Source organism: Capronia epimyces (genome assembly GCF_000585565.1).
Source record: "Capronia epimyces CBS 606.96 chromosome Unknown aczIQ-supercont1.11, whole genome shotgun sequence".
Lineage (NCBI taxonomy): Eukaryota > Fungi > Ascomycota > Eurotiomycetes > Chaetothyriales > Herpotrichiellaceae > Capronia > Capronia epimyces.
The window spans coordinates 137212-161647 of record NW_006912914.1 but is presented as its reverse complement, the minus strand read 5'-3'; the positions used below and the strand labels follow the sequence as shown (position 1 = coordinate 161647).

At 52.6% G+C, this 24436-nt stretch overlaps 9 protein-coding genes across 9 annotated transcripts; 6 read left to right on the top strand and 3 right to left on the bottom strand.

Annotated features, from left to right (window-relative positions):
* Positions 1-51: 51 nt before the first annotated feature.
* Positions 52-1135, bottom strand: A1O3_10095 (uncharacterized protein; the record flags this gene model as incomplete). Its single annotated transcript, XM_007740186.1, has 2 exons — positions 52-94; positions 153-1135. 2 exons carry the CDS (start codon positions 1133-1135, stop codon positions 52-54), a joined length of 1026 nt encoding a protein of 341 aa, XP_007738376.1.
* An 866-nt stretch (positions 1136-2001) lies between these two features.
* Positions 2002-3712, top strand: A1O3_10094 (uncharacterized protein; the record flags this gene model as incomplete). The annotated part of the gene is made up of 3 exons (XM_007740185.1): positions 2002-2197; positions 2260-2456; positions 2531-3712. The coding sequence occupies 3 exons, from the start codon at positions 2002-2004 to the stop codon at positions 3710-3712; spliced, it is 1575 nt and encodes a 524-aa protein (XP_007738375.1).
* Positions 3713-5864: 2152 nt separating this feature from the next.
* Positions 5865-7550, top strand: A1O3_10093 (uncharacterized protein; the record flags this gene model as incomplete). The annotated part of the gene is made up of 5 exons (XM_007740184.1): positions 5865-5954; positions 6015-6140; positions 6203-6274; positions 6354-7209; positions 7285-7550. 5 exons carry the CDS (start codon positions 5865-5867, stop codon positions 7548-7550), a joined length of 1410 nt encoding a protein of 469 aa, XP_007738374.1.
* A 1319-nt stretch (positions 7551-8869) lies between these two features.
* Positions 8870-10174, top strand: A1O3_10092 (acetyl-CoA acyltransferase; the record flags this gene model as incomplete). Its single annotated transcript, XM_007740183.1, has 1 exon — positions 8870-10174. The coding sequence occupies one exon, from the start codon at positions 8870-8872 to the stop codon at positions 10172-10174; it is 1305 nt and encodes a 434-aa protein (XP_007738373.1).
* Positions 10175-12136: 1962 nt separating this feature from the next.
* Positions 12137-12833, top strand: A1O3_10091 (uncharacterized protein; the record flags this gene model as incomplete). Its single annotated transcript, XM_007740182.1, has 2 exons — positions 12137-12519; positions 12671-12833. 2 exons carry the CDS (start codon positions 12137-12139, stop codon positions 12831-12833), a joined length of 546 nt encoding a protein of 181 aa, XP_007738372.1.
* Positions 12834-14049: 1216 nt separating this feature from the next.
* On the top strand, positions 14050-16393 carry A1O3_10090 (uncharacterized protein; the record flags this gene model as incomplete). Its single annotated transcript, XM_007740181.1, has 6 exons — positions 14050-14099; positions 14242-14339; positions 14391-14561; positions 14611-14635; positions 14707-15279; positions 15334-16393. 6 exons carry the CDS (start codon positions 14050-14052, stop codon positions 16391-16393), a joined length of 1977 nt encoding a protein of 658 aa, XP_007738371.1.
* Positions 16394-17056: 663 nt separating this feature from the next.
* On the bottom strand, positions 17057-18399 carry A1O3_10089 (uncharacterized protein; the record flags this gene model as incomplete). The annotated part of the gene is made up of 4 exons (XM_007740180.1): positions 17057-17317; positions 17483-17607; positions 17781-17891; positions 18015-18399. The coding sequence occupies 4 exons, from the start codon at positions 18397-18399 to the stop codon at positions 17057-17059; spliced, it is 882 nt and encodes a 293-aa protein (XP_007738370.1).
* A 1262-nt stretch (positions 18400-19661) lies between these two features.
* On the bottom strand, positions 19662-20602 carry A1O3_10088 (uncharacterized protein; the record flags this gene model as incomplete). Its single annotated transcript, XM_007740179.1, has 4 exons — positions 19662-19855; positions 20023-20250; positions 20326-20445; positions 20554-20602. 4 exons carry the CDS (start codon positions 20600-20602, stop codon positions 19662-19664), a joined length of 591 nt encoding a protein of 196 aa, XP_007738369.1.
* Positions 20603-22633: 2031 nt separating this feature from the next.
* A1O3_10087 (uncharacterized protein) lies at positions 22634-23820 on the top strand (the record flags this gene model as incomplete). The annotated part of the gene is made up of 2 exons (XM_007740178.1): positions 22634-22747; positions 22816-23820. The coding sequence occupies 2 exons, from the start codon at positions 22634-22636 to the stop codon at positions 23818-23820; spliced, it is 1119 nt and encodes a 372-aa protein (XP_007738368.1).
* Between the last annotated feature and the right edge of the window lie 616 nt (positions 23821-24436).

Below are 24436 nucleotides of genomic sequence, written 5' to 3'. Positions count from 1 at the left end.
TGCCTCCTATCCTCGAGTACTTTAGAGTATCCGCTGTATCCTGACATGGAGCTACTCTGCGGGAAGCGGAGGTTTCTGTCCGATCACAATGTACCTGGATCGACGTGGTCAGCTTGGATCTCATCTCAGCCATCGCAGTGGACAACACGTACGTCGGCCAATAGGCATGAATGGACTTCCTGGCCAGGTCTTTGCGAAAGTCGGCCAGGAAGACTTGGAGACGCTCTTCCGACCAGCCCAACACGTCCAGGAACAGTCTCACGCTCATGCCATACACCCCAGCATGCAGAGCCACCAGCCCAAACTTGCCGGCCTCCTTGAGCATAGGGTCCTTGGGCCACGGCCCGATGGGCATCTTGTAGGGAATGACTCTGGTATTGATGAAGCCCGCCTCGTGCATCTGATCCCTCAGTTTCTGCGGATCGCATCTCCCCGTCTTGCCGATCATCTCACACGCCTGGTTCCATAGCTTGGCCCATTCAGCCATGGTGCTGTCCTCGGGCAGCGATGCATCGTCGCTGACGATCTGGCAGTCAAACTCTTGATTTTCCACCCAGCCTCCAGGCCTCAGGCAGGAGAAGGCCTCGCGGTAAAAGTGCGGCCAGCTACTGACACCGAACCCGTTCATGATGCGGGTGTGCACCAGGTCAAAGCGGTCTTCACCAAACCCCCAGGCCTCATCGGCGTCGGCCACCTCGAACTGCAGGTTGGGCGGCACCCAGCCGGGTTGGATGGGCGAGAGGTCGATGCCCACCACCTCAGCCTCCGGGTAGGCGTCGGCAGCATCCATGGCCCAAATGCCTGTGCCCGTGCCCAAGTCTAGAATGCCGTGGGGATTGGTGATGGGCGCATGGGTGATTTTGTCCTCGATGGCCAGGCGCATCGCGTGATAGTGTAGGTCCATCCTCTCCTGCTCGCCCTCGTCGTTGGGCATGACATACTTGCCCGAGTGGAAGGCGTGGAAGGTGCGGCCATGCTTGATCTCGTGGTCGAATATGCTCGAGCGTAGAGACTCAGTTGAGCAGACGGTGTCGCTATAGGCAGAATCAGAGTCGCTGGCAGAGGAGCGCGCGTCGGAATGATCGACTTCGACTTCGACTTCGCCCTCGACGTCGGGGTTGGCCAGAGAAGCCATTTGCAGCGGAGAGCAGGAGGCAGAGTAAACAGTGGCGGGCGCCAGCACTCCCAGTCTGCAGTCAGTCACTTACTTGTCCTGGGCTATATTGCTATATTGTTCCTCCGCCTCCTGGGAACGGAGAGGCCAAAGAACCCGACCGCTTCGCCACGAGGCGATGTTGTCGCTTAACTACCCGATCGTCTCGACTAGTGGCGGCTTAGGGGCTGGTGCTGCAGTCCTCCGGCGTCGAGGCTTGACTCTGGAGTCTCGACCTGGCATCGGCCGGATGGTTGATGGCCAAGTGGGTGGCTGGAAGGGGCCGGCGGACAGCGCATATCACAGCACAGCACGGAGTAGGTACAGTAGCCTCTGATGCTACTGCTGGTGCTGCGCATCTCTTTGATTCTTCTGCCGGGGATGTGTCTCCCGCATTCCTCGCGCAGCCAATTGTCAATCCCCACGGGCGCCACCGACACCACCACCCCAGACGTGCCGTGTCGGGGCCTAAGGCGACAACACTACCACTGCCGACAGACCACAGAGACAGACCACAGAGGACAGGAGTACACGAAGTCCACCATCCGCATAGAGGCTACTGCAGTAGTGTAGCAGTCGACTTCCACTTCCACGGCTCACATGGCACATGCCACTCTTGCCGTTCTAGCTCTTCACTACCTGATTATCTTCAAGCCACCGCCAGGGTGCCTTTTGCGGTGAATGTCTATCGCGTACCCCGTCCAGTACCTTGCAAGTCATCATCGATCCTGTGGTTAGTCCTTCAATCACTCCTTGTCACAGTCTCTGTCAACAACGTCCAGAAAGCTGGTCTGATCGATCTACAATCATCCCACCCGCATTCCACAAGCCACATCCCCCGCTTGAATATGGCGGTCGCCATCCTCTCGCTCATCGGTCTGGCCGCCCTTGTCCTCTACACCGTGCTCACCTGCTATCAGAACTACCGCAAGTGCCCTCAGTTCGATGGCCCTTTCCTGGCCAAAATTTCCGGAGCCTGGCTTTTCTTTCACACTTTCTCGGGCAAGCTGAATGAGGACAATGCAGCATTGCTTCGAAACCATGGTCGGCTTCATCGTCTTCCCCGCCGCAGTCTTTACCTCTGACCAAGATATTTGTGATCTCAGGCTCCTTCGTGCGCATCTCCCCGGACAAGGTCGTCACCAATGACCCCGTCGTCCTCCGGCATATGAGTTCCCCTCGCTCAGATTTCCGGAGAGGCACCTTCTATGATGCCTTCTCCACCCAGCCGACCCTCCGAAACGTTCTCTCGCAAAAGGACGAGAAGCTGCACAATAGCTTGCGGTCGAAGTTGATTCGCGGTGTAAGTTTTCACCCTGAGGATGGCTGCACTGTTGACGGATCTGGCTGGGCTGACTGATTGGCTGTTTGTGACAGTATTCCGGAAAAGACCTGCCAAATCTCGAGGCTGACATTGATGCCCGCATTGCCGACCTCGTGGCCCTGATTGGGAGCGAATGCTCCAACAACAAGCTGATCGACTTTAGTTCTTTCGCGCAGTACTTCACCCTGGATGTCCTGACCCACATTTCCTTCTCCGCTCCTGTCGGTTATCTCACACAGAATAGAGATGTCTATTCCTACATCAGCAAAGTCTCCGACTTCCTGCAGGTCCTCGAGCTGGGTGCCAACATCCCTACAGTCCAGCGGATCCTTGACAGTGTGCTCATGGCACCGTTCCGACCCAAAATCACCGACGCCGACGGCATGGGCGCAATGATGGGCATGGCTTCAAAGGCAGTTGCCTTCCACTATGCCCCGGACGCCAAGGCCTACCCGGACATGTTGGGCTCGTTTATCAAGCACGGTTTGACACAGCAGGAAGCCGAGTCTGAAGCGATGGTGCAGGTGCTGGGAGGGAGTGATTCGACTGCCACCGCTGTGCGCATGATCATGCTGTACATCATCACACACCCGGAGGTGTACGGTAAGTGCGTCAAGGAGATTGAAGCCAACGAGTCCGTCTTCGGCGATTCCATCTCGTCGGCTGCCTCTCGCCAGCATCTGCCCTATGTCCAGGCCTGTATCAAGGAGGGACTGCGCATCTGGCCACCTCTTCAAGCCCTCAATTCCAAATTATCCCCTCCAGGTGGGGAGACGGTCAATGGGGTCTTCATCCCTGGCGGCATCGAAGTCTGCCACAATGCCTACACGACGCAACGACGCACGGAGATCTATGGCGTGGACGCCGACCAATTCCGCCCCGAGCGCTGGCTGGAGGCCGCCGAGGAGGCCGGCAAAGCCCATGCGGCCAGCATCGACCAGGGACTCGGGGAGGACGGCGTCAGTGTTGGGGCGGGGGGAGACGGCAAGACTCGGCTGGCGAGAATGGAGTCGACCCTCGAGTTGATCTTCGGCAGTGGTCGCTTCGGTTGTCTGGGCAGACACATTGCCTTGATCGAACTCGACAAAGTCATTCCTGTGTTGTTGCGAGACTTTGGCTGGGCAGTGGCAGACCCAAGTCGGGGGATTGAGAGTAAGTGTTTCGGGGTTTTTGTGCAGAAGGGCATGTGGTTAAAGGCGACGCCGAGGAGAGTGCACGACAAACACTCGGAGTGAGGCTGAGGCTCCTTCTTCATGCTACCGAAGCTACTAGGTATTCATGTAGTCCAGTCCACCTGTATGAGCACGCACAGATGCTTTACATTACCAGCACGACCGAGTTATCCAAATCATACGGCGGGTTGGATTCAATGTCAATGGAACAATCCTCCCTCACCTCTGTAGATCAGTATTACTGTACGTTACACCGAGCCTGAGCCTGAGCCTGAGCCTGAGCCTGAGCCTCGCTATCCCACGACTCTTGGACTGTTCGACTGTTGGCCGACGGTTGGCCCTATGGCAGTGTACCAGCACCCAGTGTACACACCACACCCGGTTCCTAAGGCCATGCTTCCGTGGGCGGGAGAGGGGTTGGGGTGTCCTACTACGTAGTAAGGCTTGGGAGGGTTAGGTTATGGCGTCGGCATCAAGCCTTAGGCTACCTCTTCAGCCCGGGGATCAAAAGCACCAGTTGGGTTTCTCCGTTCGAACCTCCTGCAACGGCCAAGGAAGCTCTAGGTGATACATACCTATGTTCCTACCTACCTATAGTAAGTCAGACAGGTACCTTACCTAGGTAGTACCTAGGTAGATATATGTACCGCACAGGACGGAATACTCCGTACATACTACCTCGTCACTGCACCTGTAGGAGGTATTATACATACCTTAGAGGGTAAAGGGGCCGAGGCGCACCCACGCTCTCTTAATATATGCAGTAATTAATTGATAGGCACTGAGGTGCATTCCCGACCTCCTGCGCCACGATCAGCCGATCCCTATGCTTGCCTCTCTCAAGACACCTAGCCAGGGCCCACGAGCCTGCAACAATCCCATGAAATAGCCTAAGCCCACGTGGCGCAGCCTGACACCGAAAGTCGGGCGATAAGCGACAGACGAGAAACGCCTGCCCAGTATCTTGAACTCTGATCCTTCTTCGGAACACATCCGTCCCTTCCACCCCAAAAATGAAGGGGTGAGGTGGCTTGTGCCACGGTGACAGGTGCGCAGGCCCCCGTCCGAACAATGCTCCCCATTCAAAGCGAGGCACAGTCCAACTAGGGGTAGGATGAAGGCACAGCCCAACTAGGGGCAGGCTGAAAACCACTCAGTCCAGTACTGCACACTGACAGTGCACGCCCACAATATCAATTCCATGTTATCCAGATCGAGAATCAACCAGCGCCGTTCGATTCCCAATATGGATCAATATCAATACCTCTGCAGATGTACCCCAGAATTGCACAGACATGACCTCTCCCGCCTAGCCGATGCCATTGACCCGATGGTTTTGACCAGAGTTCGATATTCACCAGTTCTGTAGAAGAAAGGCTTTGAAAAGATGTCAGACTAGTCTCCGGAAAACGTGGTCTCAGACGGGTCATCGGCTAGACCACACCCGAGAGCAGACTGACCATCTACAACCGTAACCTGAACCGCTCGCGCAACGCCAATGATTCGAATAGTTGGTAAGGCAAGGTACCAGACAGCCCTGTTGGTTTGAAACTCGGATTCGGGACATGTTAGGTGACTAACTGCACCTTGGCTGTCGAGTTCCTGCCAGTCTTCCGTCAAGTTCATCTGCTGATGCCAGTACGAGTACACTTCCTAAGAAAAGACGGTCCATGCTCGCAGCAAGTCGCAGAGGGTTGGGCTCGTTGAAGAACGTGCGATGTGGCGTGAGCGTTGTCAGATTGAATTCGACTCGCCATGACAGCGTCCGTGCACAGACAACCTATTGAATCCTTGCATACCTGTCTTGCGGAATTCAATAGTAGCCGCGAGCCAGCCGCGAGCCCAGAGTCCAGAGTCCAGCATTGTTGGGGAACAGATGTTTTGGCCACCTCAGAGCTGGGGATATCGGAAACCCGACTCTGATTTACGTCACAAACATCGCCTTGGACCTCAGGAACGTGGGTTTATAGTGCGCCGCAAAGAAACCCTTCGAACCGTCGGACATTATCCTATGGTCCGTGGTAGGTGACCTCTGGTTTTCGAAGCTGAGAAGCAAGAAGCCACCCGACTCTGCGTCGAGGATCGTTCTCGAGCGTTGGAAGCAAGAAGCCACCCGACTCTGCGTGGAGGATCGTTCCCGAGCGTTGCGGTTGCTCAAGTCAACACGGTTCACGGTTCACGGTTCACGGTTACCGGTTACCGACGCCACAGCGGTATGCCCGGTCTGCAAGTTTTAGTTGTGGGTGGAAGCATCGGTGGCCTGGCAACGGCGCTGGCACTGCGGTCGCAAGGGCATTCCGTCAAGGTACTATGTAGTGACGCGCTCATTGTCACCAGGAGAAAGACTCACCAGGTGGTGCCACAGGTCTACGAGCAGACACTCGTTCACGACACTCTGGGCGCGGGAGTCACAGTCTTCCCCAATGTTCTCTCCGCGCTCCAGATGCTAGGAGTGGACTTGGCCCGAGTTCGCGCAACCCGAGTCCAGCAGGTCAGTGGTGAATTTGGGTGCAAAGCAGACGCAATGCCCGTCGCCGCTAACCCGCATCCCAGATCAAACGATCACAGATACACGCAGACGGCACTGTGCAGGACAACACAGTGGACTTCGACACAAAAACCTGGGTGGGTAGACTCCTGAGCCCGGCAGAGTATAGGTAGTTTGTTGGGCTTGCTAACGTGGTTGGGTTGGCATCTCATCTAGCCCTGGCACAATGCAACATATCAAGATTTGTTCACCGCACTCTGGGAAGCCCTAGATGTTGATGATAGCAGACGCTCTGGACCTAAAGTCGAGTTCCATTCATTGACACAGGTCTGCCGACTGGATCCGGCCAATGGGGTCATATATTTTGCCGACGGTTCTGAAGCACATGGAGACGTCATCATAGGCGCGGATGGGGTGCACTCGGTCTGCAGGTCGTTCGTGTTCAACGGAAAAACGGAGCGATTCCGATTGAAACGACACGTCTTCCGAGCCATGGTACCCCGGGAGAGGCTTATCGATGACCCTCGAACCGTCCAGTTCCTCATGTCCTCGGGTCAGGCACACTCTTATCACTACCAGGATAAGACCCTTCTGGTTTACCCAGCGGCCGACGATCAGGTGGTGTGCATCAAACTCTTTTACGACGATTCAACAGGGTTCAGGAACCTCAGTAAAGACTGGAGAGATCCCTCGAGCAAGACGAAAATGCTGCGTCTCGCGGCTGGGCTCCCTGAAGAATGCATCGCGGTGCTGGAAAAGATCCGCGACCGAGACCTGCTAGACCAACCTATCTGGGACATGGACCCATTGGATACGTTTCAAAAGCACCGGCTGGCCTTGGTTGGAGATGCGGCACACCCCATGCCTCCTTACTGTGGCCAGCGAATTGCCATGGCACTGGAGGACGCAGTCGCGTTAGGCGTCCTCTTGGAGCCAGGGCTTGTCGCCCGTGAGGTGGAAGAGCGGCTGAAGTTATACTCACGCACCCGGAAAGTCAGGGCTGGCGCAGTGCAGCAGACCATGAGGGGACTGCAGGAGATCAGCATTTGTGATATCTGGACAAGCTTCGATCGTAAGTGCGGTGGAATATCTGTTATGTGCACCCTGGCGACGAGATGGAACTGACCACCTGCGTGATGATATGTAGCCACATGCTTTCACGCATATGTCCTGAACCATGACGAACAGGCATATGCACGACAAGCACTCGGCGTTTGGAAGCAGCAGCGACAATGGCTCGAGTCTGACCTCAGTGTCGACCACTTGAACGCCGACCATCAGCGACCGAGTACTCCTCGGTCCATGCTTCGGGGCAAGGGGGACGGCACCACTGGCAATAGGCGTATCCCACAGCGGAAGTGGTGGTCTGTCAAGATGACGAATCCTAGACCCTGGTCAAAAGTGTTTAGTTAGGGATGCTAATGCTGCGACGACGCGATGACGGCAAAGATCTTGTCGAAAGATGGCTATTAGGCCATGCCTTCCGCCACGGTGACCCCTCCAGTTGTCCCGTCAAACTCGGTATGGGTGATGGAAGTCAAGGTAGAACTGTTGCATGGTTTGGGAGTCAGATATGGTGACGCTGACAGATATGATGAATTTCAGGGCATAGGGGCAGGATGATCAAAAGCAAGCGATGATACCACTGGGCCATCATTGAGTTGGAAGGGAGACAGGGAGACAGGATCCTTGTATTTTATTGCACATGCATGCATATGTGCATTTCGGCAATCTGATCTGTGTCAATCTTATCTTATCTGACCAATCTGTCGACCTACCTCTGTAAAATTGGGGGCGAGTATGGTATTGTAGTGCTAGCTAAGGTTCCTTAGGCTCAAGACTGGATAGGACAGCTATACATACAAACGACAGCATTATCGACATCGGACTCAGCGGAATGATTCCAGCCCAGCTAAGATGTGCAGAAATTTTGCGGGCTCAGATCAGGCTGACGAAGCTGTACAGGTTCAATCTAGACGCGGCTGCTGTACGAGTCCTTGGTGTTATCCCAGAGCCGGGGTCGACTGGACTCTACTTGCAGCCTCTGTTCCATCAGCAACATCACCGCCCCTGCTCGATAGGTCGAAAAACTCCTCTAACAATTCCACTTTCCTAATTTCGATGACTTGAGCCCAGAAGGAAGACTCCTCGTCCGCCAAAACTGCCCTGATCCGGAAAGCAAGGCGACTTAAGCGTCCTAGATCCAACTCGAAGCATGTATGCTTGTCTTGTGTACCCAGAGGCGATATGTCGGCATTCGCGAAGAAAGTACTATGCTTACTGACCGTCGACGGAATGATGATGTGTCGTCCTTATCTTATCTAACCAATTGGTCCAGCTACCTCTGTGCTCCTCCGTATTATTAAATATTGGGCATGTGCGTTTCCCAGACTCCGATGAAGTCATACGGTTGCCTCGGTCCACGGTGGCACAGGACACTCACATGAAGAGACAAACCATAAGTGTCAAGTAATCAGTAAGCTCAACCCTCAACCCTCCCTTGTGACTTGTGATCCATCCCATCCATCATAAAACACTTTACTTTTCTTTCTCCCGCTCGCCTTTCTTTGTCTCTGCTGTATTCTCTCTTCTTGACGCAGGCCAGGCAATATTCGGTTTCCCTCCTTTCCTAGTATCCCCTGTCTCTTCTGAACTTCGATTCCGCCGGCTTCCCTCCTAGTATCACCTGCCAATTCTGAACCTCGATTCCGCCGAACGCGTCATTTCCCAACATGGCTCAAGGTAAGCGAGCCGTCCAAGAGCGTTTATACAGTCCTCGAGCGTTGCTGACATGCCCAGCGCCCAACAAAGCCCAAGAACGGCTTTCCCAAGTCTCGTCACACCTCGGCGGGTCGCCTGAGTCCGATTCCAAATCTTCCATCCTAAACAAATCACCCGACGACGTCGTAGTGACATGCGCTCTGCGGACGCCCTTCACCAAAGGCGGCAAAGGGCTCTTCAAGGACACGGCGGCGGCGGACCTACTCGCTCTGACGCTGAAGAACCTCCTTGAACGGTCACGCATCGACCCGAACCTGGTGGAGGACATTGCCACGGGCTGCGTACTCGCGCCCGGCGGCGGCGCGACGGAATACCGAGCGGCAGCACTGGCGGCCGGGTTCCCCGTGACGACGGCGGTCAAGAGTCTGAACAGACAATGCTCCAGCGGCCTGCAGGCGTGCGTGGACATTGCCAACGCGATCAAGGCGGGCATGATCGACATCGGCATCGGGTCTGGGGTCGAGAGCATGTCGTCACAGTACGGGCCTGGCGCGGTCACGGAGTTCTCGGATCTCTTGGAAAACCACCTCGAAGCGGCCAACTGCAAGGTCCCCATGGGCGTTTTGTCGGAGCAAATGGCCAAGGACCGACACATTTCTCGGGCGGACCAAGACGCCTTTGCGGCCAGTTCGTATCAAAAGGCCCTGAAGGCGCAGCAGGCTGGCCTGTTCGACGAGGAAATCGCCCCCGTAACGGTTCAGTACACGGACCCCAAGACCGGCGAGGACAAGACGGTGACGGTGAGCAAAGACGACGGCGTCCGACCGGGCATCACGGCCGAGTCACTGGGCAAGATCCGCGCGGCGTTTGCCAAAGACGGCTCGATCCACGCGGGCAACGCGTCACAGGTGTCGGACGGCGCGGCCGCAGTGTTGTTGATGAAGCGCAGCACCGCCGAGCGCCTGGGCCAGCCGGTGCTGGGCAAGTTCGTTGCGGCTTCCGTCGTCGGCGTCCCGCCCTTGCTGATGGGCATCGGCCCGTGGAAAGCCATCCCCGTGGCGCTCGGCAAGGCTGGCGTGTCCAAAGACGACGTCGACATCTACGAGATCAACGAGGCTTTTGCCAGCCAGGCTGTCTGGTGCGTCAAGGAACTCGGCCTGCCGCTGGAAAAGGTCAACCCCAAGGGTGGCGCCATTGCTTTCGGCCATCCGCTGGGCTGCACCGGCGCCAGGCAGGTCAGTACGCTGTTCACCGAGCTCAAGCGGACGGGCAAGAAGATTGGTGTCACGAGTATGTGTGTGGGAACAGGAATGTAAGTCAATTCCATCCTTGCTTGTTTGTCTGGATCTCCCTCTCACTTTTATTGTCGCTCCTACCGAACTATTATATTCGATTGACTTTTTGGCTTGGCTTCTGTTATGTCTGTTGATTTTGTCGTCTGTTCTTGGTGGCTGTCGAGTTTGCTTTCTCTTCTCCTTGGTGTTGGTTTGATCTTGCCGCTGTTCTGTATGGTGTCGACTTCTTCTGCATTATGCCGTTTGCTCTATTTGGTGTCGCGTGAAGAGCGTTGTTTGTTGAGCAGCTAGCTGTCTGTGGTGTGGAGTGTTTTGTTATCGGCTGTTTATTGTTTACTATCGCCCAGTCCAGTCCACGCCGACTTTCATGTTTCATTCATTCATAGTCTCTCCTCTTCTCTCGTCTCCTCCCCTATCCTCTCACAACGTTAGTTCAGTCATTTCAGTTCAGTTCAGCTCAGCTTCCACGGATCTCTTGCTAACGCGTACATTTCTCAACAGGGGCATGGCCGCCGTCTGGGTCGCGGAGTAAGGGTTCCTGATGATGTGTCCCGTGTCCTGTGTACCATATACTTTCAACGAGCATCCATTCCATTACATTTGATCAAGGACTGTTCAGTCATAGTCATCAGGCATCCGCTCTATTCGACGAAGAAGTATTCAGCTGGGCTTCCTGAAGAATGCATCGCGGTGCTGGAGAAAATCGTTCGCGACCGAGCAGTGTTTAGTGCTCAGTGTTCAGGTATTGCATCAATGGCATCAGGCGGGCTACTGTGGCGGCTGGCTTGGGCTGGGTCTGGGTCTGGCGCAAGGACTGGGGATGTATATAGGTAGGTAGTATACTAGCAGAGTCTCTCTAGTTGACCATCAGGAATCCAATCCAGCTCCCTACCTACCTAGGCCCACCCACTTGCGCTTGCGATACTATTCATCCGTATGGCTTATGTCGTTGATGGACTGGACTGCAGTCTGTCCAGTGTCCCTGTGTGTCGTTCGTGTTTTGGAACATCAATACTCGGCACTACACTACACTACACTATGTTCGTGCTGCAATCTACTAGTACTACCTAAGGTAGTACTATAACATATTCTTTAGTCACGACCGGACACCTCAGGGTTAGGGTTAGGTTAGGGTTAGGGTTATGCCAGGAACGTAATGGATCAAGTGCTCACAGTCACCTTGAATAGCTAGGGCAAGCCCCCCAAGCCACATCGATTGTCGATTGTCGATTGTCGATTGATGTTGATGTTGATGTTGATGTCAGTCAGTCTTCTGCCATTCAATTCAAGGTCAGGTTGGCGATTGGCTCGGCAGTAAAACCCTACCGTTAGCATTAGGAGTCTCTTCCTAGGTAGCCATTGACCTGCCCTTGGCGACACCAAACACCAAATATGAATACCTGTTCACCGACTTATTGAGGTAATTGACGACACCACAGCTGGCAATACATACATAAGATAACTTGAGTATACGAACGTGGTAACTCAAAGTCTACTACAGCAGTACTGTCACATCATAGCACAGCAGTACCACAGCGCCACGACCACAGCACTACTATCACAGCACTACTATCACAGCACCCCTATCACAGCACCCCTATCACAGCACTACTCTCACAGTACTACTCTCACAGCACCACTACGACAGCCTGGAGGTTACTCTGCGCATACGATACCACTATCACAGCACCACTATCACAGCACTACTACCACAGCCTGGAGGATTGTTCTGTGCAGTACCAGTACCACTACCATTACCACTACCTCAGCCTGGAGGATTGCTCTGCTGATACAACAGTACCACTACCACTACCACTACCACTACCACTACCACTACCACAGTCCGGAACGGAGGGCTACTCTGTTTCCGTTCATATATCATACACTCTTCTCTCTTCACTACCACAGCCGGAGGGTTGCTCGGTTACTCTGCTCATACATCATACATCACATAGCATACATTCTTCACTCTTCACTCTTATCATGGACTCGGAAAATACCAACACCAACACAAACACCAACACCAACACAAACACCAACACCAACACAAACACCAACACCAACACAAACACCAACACCAACACAAACACAAACACCAAAAATCCAAGACGACTTGTTTTCCGGTTCCATCAGGCCCACGTCCGTGAAGAGATCGCCATCCTCGATCGATTCTTCCGATTATTTGGTCCAGAATCTTTCCTTCCGGTGGATTTCCGTTCGGCCGATTTCCATTCCCATCTCATGGCCCCAAACGAATCCCCCATGATGCATATCGTTCTCGATCTGTATAGCAAGACTTCCCCGGACGTCGACGTCGATAAAGTGGAATATCAAGTCTTTCAGGTCAAGAAGAGGAAGGATGAGTTGTATGTGGCTTTTTTCTCCCATTTTAACTCCCACTCCCACTACACTCGGGTTTCGTTTCTCCCACTCCCATTCCCACTCGCACTGCCACTCCCACTCAGACAAGGCATCGTCCAGATTAATCCTGATACTGATATTATCTTCCTTCGATAGTGAATTCGAGCGCTTGAATGAGGCGGCCTGCCGACAAGCTCGCTCGCGGTGCAATGTCCTCGATGTCGTCTGGGGCGCTGACCGCCGTCAACCTAAGGAAGTGGAAGGCGACCATCCTCACACCCAGAACACAGCACAATCTTCTGATACGTCGGTGTCTTGAGCCCGACTCATTAGAGGCAAGGCTTGTAGTTTCTCGCTTCGCTTGTGGGTACGCAGGCTTCAGGCTTCAGGGTTCTTGGTTAGGACGTGTCTCGTGTCTCGTGTTTCGGCTGCAGCACAACACAGCGGATGTAGTAGACATCGTCGTTGGTTTGATCTGGCTCAACAGTCGGACACTAATTCATAGAAGTCGTATATGTACCTACCTTGACGTTACAATTCAAGCCATTACTTCTAAGCCGTCTTTGGGCTGGGCTCAATAGTCTCCAGCCAATTGGAGCGTGGTCTCATGGTCTAGGATATTTGTCCGTCCTCTGTAATAGGTAGTAGGTAGTAGGTGCAGGTAGTAGGTGTAGGCCAAGTCACATGCGCTACTAAGGTCTGCCTCTGTGCTGTACTGTACCGTATGCTGCGGCCTGCCTGCGCTCAACACAGCCGTATTACAGCCTCAATGCCACCATATCGTCCACCTATCTTCGGCCTGAGACAATACCCTCTAGCCTCAAAGCACTCTTCTTTGCCAAAAGACTCCTCCCTCTACCATCAATATCCACCATAAACAAAGATTTCGGACAGAGAGCGCAGATCGTGCGGGGAATCCAATCCCTCCTGCCGGTCCATTCTTGAACTCACCGTGAACCTCTGCCTGGTCCTTCCCTCCTTTTCTTTCCCAACGATACCCTCGATCGAGCCGCCGACCTCAAGAGCCCTTATTCCGTACCCAGCTGTAGCTGTTACGGCGCTGGCGGCCGCCTCGCGAATATCAAGATATCAACTACAGGTCGAGAATCTCGGAAGTCAAACCTTTTAGGGCGATTCTTAGGCGGCTGTGGACCGCCCGTAATCCCCACAAGTAGCACGATGGATCCTCTATCAATGACAGCTAGCATTATTGCTGTTCTGCAGGCCACATCAACGTTGATCAGCTATATTAAAGACGCGGGGAATGCAACAAAAGAGCAGGAGCAGGTGGCGGCTGAAGCCCGAAAATCTTTACGGATTTCTGACCAGATTGCACTCTCGAGTAGAGGGAGCCCAACCCAACGATCCATGGTTTACCCAAGTGAAGTTGCTAGGAACTGAAAATGGCCCACTAGTTTAAAGGGTTTCTGGAGATACTGGTGACAAAACTGGCCTCGACCAGGAAAAGAGATCAGATCAGGACGGCATTGTTCTGGACATTCACAAAGAAGGAGGTGGAAAATATATTGACTCGAATGGAGCGGCTGAAGTCACTAGTCAACAGTGCCTTGACAGATGACTTGACGTAGGTGCACTTTGACTTTGGAGCCTTCCCCAGCCTCAATTATATTGCTTACCCATATAGTCGTCGCCTACGCCAGGCCGACTTAAAGGACAGGAAAACTCCCAACCTTTATTCAGAGCCTAATGATTACTTCTACAACTAGGACCTTGTCGAAGGCGATTCACAGCGAAATCCTTGAGATGAGAGAACAAACAGTGCAACTTTACAATCACACAACGCAGATACATACATTTGCGAATCGTGAGTTCTATGATTCCTCCTACATAGGTAGAGCTAAGTTGCATGCACCAGAGGAGACGCAGAGCAGACTATCACGGTGGTTGAACATACCGGACCCATCCATCAACTATCATGCGGCGCTCAAGAAGCGGCACCCGGAGACGGGGCGGTGGTTAGTTGACGGTCAAGATTTTGCTGATTGGAAATGCTTGCCGTTTTCTTTGATGTGGCTCCACGGCAATGGTACGTCGCAATGTTTTAGAGAATGGACAAGTTTAACCATGTCTCGCAGCGGGTTGTGGCAAAACTGTCTTGAGGTAAGCTCGATCAAAGTGATGTTTCTACAGAGCACTAGTATGTACGGCTGATGGGCTGACGGATGGAATAGTGCCGCTGCGCTACATGACATTCTCCAGCAGCAGAAATCTCAGCCCGACGTTATGGTGAGCTACTTCTACTTCGACTTCAACGATGCCGAGAAGCAGCTTTCCAGAAAGGCGATCCGATCATTACTGTTTCAGTTCGCTCTGCAGGACTCCCGAGCCCTTGAGGATCTCCAAAAACTACATCAAGATTGCCGCAATGGACACCAGCAGCCACCTGAAGACCGGATCAGATCATTGTTTTGGGAGGTACTGGCTCGTCCAAGGCCAAAGTATATTCTTCTTGACGCACTGGATGAATGTACAGACCGTGAAGAATTGTTGATCTTTATCAGCGACCTAAGTGACTCAACACCATCAGAGCTCCGTATCCTAGCCACCAGTCGTCGAGAGAGAGACATCGAGGACGAGTTGCATTCAGTGGCAAACCACTGCATCGACATCCAAAGCGCCCTGGTTGATATCGATATTCGAGTTTATATTCGCGATCGGATGGCCACAGACAAAAAGCTGAAGAAGTGGCCACCATCGGTACAGAATGAAATCACGGCTGCATTAATGGAAAAGGCGGGTGGCATGTATGGATGACCTTCCGACTGGTATATGCACATGTGCTAATGGTCGTGGTGCAGGTTTCGATGGGTCTTTTGTCAGCTAGCATCTATTCGCCAGTGCATCAAACTGAGTACCCTCCGAAAGACTCTGTCGTCCCTACCCAAGACCCTGGATGAGACATATAGTCGAATTCTACAAGGTCTCGAAGGGGCTGATCAGCTACAGGACGCTATCAAAGTCTTGAGATGGCTATGTTTCTCCATGCGTCCTCTCCTACTGGAAGAGATAGTCGAAATTATTGCAATCCAGGATCAGGGTGAGGGTGGATTCGACCCACAAGACCGCCTGCCCGATCCTAGAGATGTCATGGTTGTTTGTTCCAGCTTCATCAGCCTAAGTTCTCCTGCTGTGAAGGACAACCGTGGTTCAGAGAGCGATACTGACAAGGATGTGACTGACGAGGATGACACTAAGATCCAGGTTCGGCTGGCCCATTTTTCAGTAAAGGAGTTTCTATTATCGGATCGATGTAGCCTAAGGCCGGAATTCGAAGCATGTCATTGCCACCGCGCCATTGGGGAGGGCTGTTTACATTATTTACTACACCTTTTCCAGAACGGACCTCTAAGCGAAGAGGTCGTTCACGAGTATCCGATGGCTGACTATGCAGCAGAGCATTGGTGGCAGCACACACGGATGATCGATGGTGTACTTGGCAAGCCACTATTGGATCTCGCGGTATTGTTCTTGACGGGTGAGGAGACGAGTTTACGGCCATGGCTACAACTTTACGACATTGAAACCTCATGGGACGGGCAACGGTTCAGGCCCTGGCATGAGCCGGATGATCTAGGCTCACCGCTTTATTATGCGTCAGTCGCAGGAGTGACAGAAGTTGTGGACAGGATGATGGATCAAGGCATCGATGTCAATGCTCAAGGAGGAACGTTTAGCAACGCACTATACGCAGCATCAATCCGTGGTAATGTTGCGGTGGTGCAGCTGCTCCTGGCTGCCGGGGCAGATGTTAATGCTCGAGGAGGACGTTATGATAGTGCACTGGAGGTAGCATTAGTAAATGGCCATGAACCGATAGTGAGACTGTTGGAGGAGGCTGGGGCAGTTTGGGAAACATAGATCGATGGGGCAGGGGTAGGTGCCAGAAATCAAGGCGATTTACTCGACAGGTCAATATCTTTTTCAGGTCCCAGATGCCCTCGAAGGCCAGAGTGTGGGCGAGGGTGCTTTTCAGGCAGGCAGGCAGACCTACCTATAAGTTAGTAGGTGCTCTGGGCTATGGCAGCGAAGCAGAAGCACTCGATACAGCGAAGCAGAAGCACTCGACACCTGACAGTCGACACTACATCACAATGCCACATAGCAATATCACATCACGTGCGGGAATGTACCATGTACCTAGTAGATACGTACCTAGGTAATGTTCAAGTTTCTCTATGTCGTGAGGCACCAAGCTTGTAGTGGCACTCACTCCTTTCTTACGGCTTAAGGCCAAACATCAATCACAATGGATGATTCTGTACGGGCTCGGCCTCGGCTTCGGCATCTGGCTTGAATTGATTGACTACTTTACTACGCAGAAAGAGACTTCAGTGAGCGGGGGTGAGGTGGACTGACCGACCGACCGACCGACCGACTGGAGGAGACTCAGGTCCCTTTCGAGGCGATATTGTCGGCCATCGGCCATTGATCATTGCCCCTGGATCGTTGGTCTTGTGACAAGACAGGACAGTGGATCGTTACTCTTGTGACAAGACAGGACGCGATTGTATTTCTCTTCTATCATGGCCCGACAATATCCTGTAAATCATCTAGTCTCCTGGCTTCTATCCAGTCGATGGCTTCCTGTCGGTTCCGACAGACATGTGGCTGGCCCTTGTCTTTGTCGGCAGGGGTGGACATGGAGCCTTCCAGCGTCATGTCGAGGTTGCACAGGATGCTGTTCCTCAGGTATTCAAAACAATGCGTTGCATGCACGGGGTTGTCAAAGTCACTGCGCCCATTGACGATGAGCTGATGGTAACTGTCGACACTGTAATATAACTAATTGTGTCGTGCACCGGGGCTGAGTTAGTGAATGTACAGTAGCCTAACCCTCTCTGTCCACAATCGCCATACATAGGTAGGTGAGGTGGGTAATGGTAATGAGTAAGGTGGTAATGTGCATTGAAGTTAGGGGTTAATGTGCTAATGCTATAAAGTACTCACACAATGTAGTGCGTGCGTCCACGAAGCTTCAAAGATCGGACCCGACCGGATCGGATCGTCCGTGATGGGGTCTCCAAGCAGAGGGTGATCGCGATATTCGGGGATTGCCACACTGCCGCTTCCCACTGAACAGAATTAGCAGAGCGTAGAGCCAGCAAAGTATCAGATTAGGGCCGTCTTAGCATTATGATGGACTCAAGACGGCTCAAAGTCAGGATTGACCGACCCATGCGTCGTGTGGTGTGCTGGTGCAAGATGAAGATGATGAATGAAAATGAAACAGAATGTAACAACTTACAAGGCATCAACAGATCCCAGTTCCTCCGCACCGTCATCCGATCTTCATTGGTTGTCATGTTCGGAATGAATTTCTCAGCCTCGGGCTTCAAGAAGGTATATGTGTGTGATACTGCATGATACCAACGTCAACACAACACGTCGATCGAGTTTGAGTTTGAATGGGCCAAGAACCGTTCAGCTAGCTGGCTTTAAAGAGCGGATGTACTACTGGATGTAGCTTTTCAGTACTGACCTGTCTTGTAGAGTCCATTGATATCTCCTCCCGTCTCGACCACCTTTCCCTTCAACACCGGGTCCGTTTCTCTATCTCTTTCTCCCCTGCTGGGCCACATGTCTCGGCCCAACAGTAACAAAATAATCAAGCTCTGCAATACCACCATAGCGGCCCACCGTATCCAAGTCAACCTGTCTTTTTGGCTTGCCCGACTGGAGATTGACGACGGTTTCTGTTTCTGTTTCAATCCGGTGATTTCGTATAACGTGGTTGAAGAACCTTTGCTGACATCGGACCGGTGATCTTCAATGTCTTGATCCTCGAATTCGTCTTCCTCTTCGTCTTCGGATCTTCTATTGGAAAGCATGGGATATCGGCTTTCGTCGCTCGCTCGGAATGCCATGTTGAAGCTGATTGCGGTTGGGGGGTGTTTGATGGGTAAAGGATAATTATCGTTAACGAACGGCCTGAGGACGATGCTTGCAAGTCCAATCCTGTTAAATGATGCAACAAGAAGGAAAGAAAGGAAAAAGAGACCGAGACAACTTGTAGGAACACCACCGCACCTCCACAAAGACTTCAAACAACCCCAACGCAGTGCAAGTGCAAGTGCAGGAGGCCCATCCTGAAACTGAAACTGGTCCCGACGCCGCAGACTGCAAACTGCGACTGCAGACTGTACCTTGCGGGCGGCACCATGCTTTCAGAGGCTTGCAACGCCTGGACCGTTTGGCGTAAACAGTCGGTAGTTTCGTTCCGTTTCGTTTCGCTCAGTAGAGGTGTGTCGTGTAGTGTTTGAGTCTTGATGGGGATATGGGGAAGTGGGTTTCCGGTTTCCAACTTGGTAGCGCCCAAGGACTGGTGGGCGACTGGTGGGCGACTGGTAGGGTTACGAAAGCCTCCTAGGCCTTGGCAGGCACCACAATCTACAGTAGTCTGTAATTACTACGTACAGTATCCCCCACATATCCCGTCGCACCTAGAGTTAGTGGACATGATGGAACCCCCCTCGCCTATCGTTCCCCAGACGCCTCTAAAGTTTCACACGGCCAGGCAACCTAAGGCTCAGGCGGCTCAGGCTCCTGCTAGGGCTTAGGGGCTTAGGGGCTAGTTAGTGTAACTCCCTTAGTAGCCAGCTCGACTACAGCTACAGCAAGCCTAGTCATTCGAAACCCTAACCACGCCGCAGGTTAGGTTAGAAACCAGTGCTCGTTCTTCGTTCTGCGCATAGTATGAGTAACGTTATAGGAGGCAGAAGTTGGAAATTGCGTGAACAAAAAAGACACGGAACTCTCTCCAGCCTTGTAGCGAGCGAGAGAGCAGCTGTGATTTGTGATCTAACGGACGGTCAATTGTTAACGACACCAAGATTTTGCACAGACTCGACTTGAGTGTGTTCGACGGATCCCATAGTGGTAGTGCGAGCTGGATGCTGGACAGCACTATGGTATGTGGTAGTGGTAGTGTAATTCCAGAACGAGAACAGTTCGTACATGTCCTATTCTACTCCTACGAGGGAAGAGAACAGTTTGTACTTGTCTTATTCTACTTGTACCGGAGGAAGACGATAGATGGACAGAGACTTGCTAAGACATCATGTCAAGCAACGCACTGATTGATATTGACACTGACACTGATATTGATTCCAACTCCATTTGAGAGAACTCAACTCGACAAGATTTCCATGTTTCCGACCGAGTGCTCAGTCGCCCATTGTCGAACTCGGTCGAAATTCCGGCAGACGTGGTTTGAATTGAGTTCCGGCCAGGCCAGAGGATCTCCGTCAATCATGTAGAATGTAAACAGACCGATGTCGGCATTGCACTGTGTGTTGAGGCGGAGAACCTCAATACAGTGATCTATAAATGAGATGAGGGCGTCAGTCAGCTCAGTCTCTTTCCCAAACACATTTGTCCCATCCCTGTCCCTGGCCATGATGACCCCGGGTACATTGCATTGCATGGCACGTTCCAATGTTTTGCAAATATTTCTCCATAAAGGGAAAAGGGAATAGGCACCAACATACCTGTATGTTTCTGCAATTCCTCCGGGCCCTTGCCAAACTCCCCGCCCAAGGGTTCGTAGTATTCCTTGTACGTGACCCTTCGCAACAAATTAATGCAGTGAAGCTGGTGGAAAGCCTCCATGCCCACACGATATCCATCCTCGCCCGTCTGAGGGTGATGGACCTTCAGCGAGGTCTCGGGCATGCCGAGTTTCCGAATATCGGCTTTGGAGATCCATTGATCACCCACTGTTGAGAGGTCAGAAACTCTCCTTCGAATGCAGTTCAAAGCAATTCGAACAGCGGCAGTTCAACTCAACTTACTATCGTAGGAAATTTCGCGCCAGGCTTGGTCGACCTTCGGACCGGCGCCGACAAACCGATTTCCTTTCGTCGAGATGTTGTATTTGACCGACTGGTACTGAATTGCCGTCGCGGCGGGAGCTGTTCCAGTCTAGAGTTAGCATGGTTCGGCCACGAATTTGAATGGTTCATTGTTTGGTAAAGCATGTTCGTGTTCGTATATGATCAGCCTCAAGTTCAGCAACTTACACCAAGCAGAGAAGTCGCGGACATGTTTGAGAGTCGACGATCTGACCATGACGGCCAGTATGAACAGTGTCAACGATACAGCGAACAGAGCCGCATGCATCAGCCATAGCCACGCGCAGCTCGAAGTCCGTACTCTCAGGAGTGATCTGGAAATGATTGATTCTGAAGCATCAACGCCGTTTAGGTTTGTGCACTCGAAATCCAAGTGGTCCAGATCATCACCCAACGTGGAAGATGAGTCGACTGACTCCCGGGTAGATTGGGGGTTCGATTTTGATTTCTCCTGGATCTGGGTCTGGATGGGAGGGAGAGGTCGATATTTGAAATTCATGGCGAGGTGGTGCGTGGTGTGCAGAGGTTTAGGTTTGCCAAAGGGTGATCAAGGCACCAAACAGTGATCAAGATGATGGAATAGGCTTGAACGACCGACCAAAGACGTTGTTCAAAGGTAGAGTCTGGAGCCAACCGATGTTCAAAGGACAGACTCTCGGATCAGGAACACTTGCTCATGCAGAGGAGAGAGATAGACACCAATTAGATGGTGTTGGTTCAATCAGAATGCATGCACGACTGGTCGATATCATGCCAATGCAGACTGATATGTGTAGTGTAGGCGTAGATTCAGTTGTCTGCTTAGAAGGGAGAAGGGGGATGTTTGCGTCTCAGAAGGGCACTCCATAGAGAATGTAGCATCCATAATCCAGACAGAATTCGATGCAACACAACATTACTCCGTAGACGTGAGGCGTGAAGCATGAGGCATGAGGCATGAGGCATAGTCGCCGGTTTCGGTTTCATCTTTGTGTGAAGACTAAACCATTCCGTTCCTCTCGCCGAGACCGGATCCAGGTTGCTTGTGTGGAACAACAAATGGATCCGTACTGAAGACTGGAGTAACTAATGGAGGATGGAGTATGCGTACCTTACGTGAAATGTAAATGAAAACGTAATCGATTTCTTTGGTTGGCTGTGTCAAGTATCATATATCATACTGTACATGTACCTAATGTATCAGCCTCATAGACGCGCCGGCCTCTACAACCCGTAACTTCAAGGTTGTTTCCAAACGCCCGAAACGACGCGGAGGTCTTGGCTCTTGGGTCTTGGAGACGCCGCACCAGGGGCACCTAGAGGGCCCTAAGGCCTTAGGGGCCTAAGGCCTAGGGCTCAAGGCTGTATCCGATCTGTGGAGGTGACTAGATACCTATTAGGCACTAAACTAATATGAGGTGCTAGGCACCAATAGGGGACTAAGGGACCACCCTAGGCACTGAACTACTGGGCGCTAATAGACACTGCTAGCCTCTAGGGGACGAGGCTCGCTCCGCTTCGGCTGCGCTTGCCATGCTTTGGTCTAGCGAGTATATGGGGTCACACACACACATTGTGAGACGCACACAGACCGCGACGAGGCTGGCACCCACAAAGTGAGTGGACGAGACCACAAGCAAGCCAGACCCAAACCCAATGTTATGTTTGATTCACCTCCTGTCTCCCTCACGCGTGTTTCCACTTCCCAATGCCATCAACACTGCGATTCCAATCAAGCCCGAGGGGCCTACGCTTGAGACATCTGGTACGTAATTCCAGCACTGTTGGCTTCCCCCAACCCAGTATTTTTGGGTGGTTGCGACGGAAGTCCAGCTTGGCTGTGGAGGCCACAGCACAGGAGGAGTCTCACGCCTGGCTCGTCACATTCTTGAGCGCTCCGTGAAACCATCTACGTGTCCGTCCATCAGTCGGAAGATTGAATGAGGAAATGCCTCGCCGTCGCAGAGAGTTGCTTCCTCTCCTTAGTTGGTTGCATCTAGCCCAGAGATTTAATTTGTTGAGTCTAGCCCAGAGATGCTGGCATCTGAGTCCTATAAAGATGGAAAATAATCGAGGGTGGTATGATATCTTCATCCTGATATCCATCAGCCATTCAACCCATCTCGTTCTTTCAATTTCACTTCGTTCGCTTCAGTTGAGCTGCTGGCCAGTTCCTTGTCGTTTGACACATACCACACTGTCCAACACATCACATCCCTTGCCTGTCATACACTCTCCAAACACACCACATCCTTGCCTGTCATCCAACATGCATTCCTTCTCTTTGACGCAGGCTTTCGTCTTCGGTCTTTTGGCCACTGGCCCTCTTGCTGCTGGATTCAGTCTCGGGGGTGACGTTCAGGATGTGGAAAAGAGACATGTGGTTAGTCACCCCGGTCTCGGCTCACAGAGGGGGAAGGGGGGGAAGCAACCACCGCTGACCACATCTAGGGTTCTCTTGCTTCCATCGCTTCGAAAGTGGTTCGAGAGGTGATTCCGGAAATTGCACGCCGTCACCACACAGAGGCCCAGATTGCTGCCAAAGAAGCGTCAGCGGCCAAGAAGCATCAACGTCGTCAGGCACCGGATGAGTTCGGCCCATGGGACAGTGAGGAGGACGAATTCGGCTCCTGGGTTGACAAGAGATCTCCGAGTCCCCATCACACCGAAGCTCAAATAGCAGCCAAGGAAGCCGCGGCGGCCAAAAAGCACCAGAGAAGAGATCCCCATCACACTGAAGCTCAAATTGCTGCCAAAGAAGCAGCGGCAGCGAAGAAGCATCAACGCCGTCAGGCCCCCGACGAGTTTGGGCCATGGGACAGCGAAGAAGACGAATTCGGCTCCTGGGTTGACAAACGATCGCCCCATCACACCGAAGCGCAGATCGCAGCCAAAGAAGCTGCCGCGGCCAAGAAGCACCAGCGAAGAGATCCCCATCACACCGAGGCTCAAATCGCAGCCAAAGAGGCCGCAACTGCGAAAAAGAACCACAAGAGGGACCCGCAGGCGCCCGATGAATTCGGCCCCTGGGACAGCGAGGAGGACGAATTCGGGTCCTGGGTCGACAAGCGATCTCCCAGCCCGAGCCCTCACCACACCGAAGCTCAGATTGCAGCCAAGGAGGCGGCCGCGGCCAAAAAGAACCATAAGAGGGGACCCCACCACACCGAAGCCCAGATCGCCGCCAAAGAAGCCGCCGCGGCCAAGAAGAACCACAAGAGAGACCCCCAGGCTCCCGATGAGTTTGGTCCCTGGGACAGCGAGGAGGACGAGTTCGGGTCTTGGGTCGACAAGCGATCTCCCAGCCCGAGCCCTCACCACACTGAAGCCCAAATTGCCGCAAAGGAGGCCGCAGCAGCGAAGAAACACCAGAGACTCGGAAGAGACCCCCATCACACCGAGGCCCAGATTGCAGCCAAGGAGGCGGCCGCGGCTAAAAAGGGACATGGAAATTAAGTTGAGGTCCCAGGCTTTGAAAACTGAATTGAGCTTCCTGGCTTTGCTTGGTCTTTTGTATGTATGTAAGCAGCAACGATCCATAAACATGTATCTATATCCATCCATTTGATCCCTGGCTCGGATGGGACATGTTATGTACATGTACATATGACGTCTCACCACCTTCTAGTATTATTATGTTAAAGGTTAAAATATACTATGTTCCTATAGTATCAAAGGGGGATGGGAGGAGCCGGGACTATATGGGCGTGCCTATACCAGCCCTTCTGGTTACTGTACAGGGCAAGGCTGGGAATGCCTACTGTACCTAGCTATTGACATAACTACCTAGACTGGCCTCACGGCACGACTGCCAGCCTGTATGAAAGCACCCTCACCCAAACTCTCACCCTCATCCTCACCCTATAAACTGAACTGGACTGGACAGCTAGCCAGCCTATAAACTGAACGGAACGGGGAACGGCAAATTAACCACCTTCAAAACATAGGGACTCGAGACCTCTCTCTTCTTGTTCTTCTTCTTGTTCTTCTTCTTCTTCTTCTTCTTCTTCTTCTTCTTCTTCTTCTTCTTCTTCTTCTTCTTCTTCTTCTTCTTCTTCTTCTTCTTCTTCTT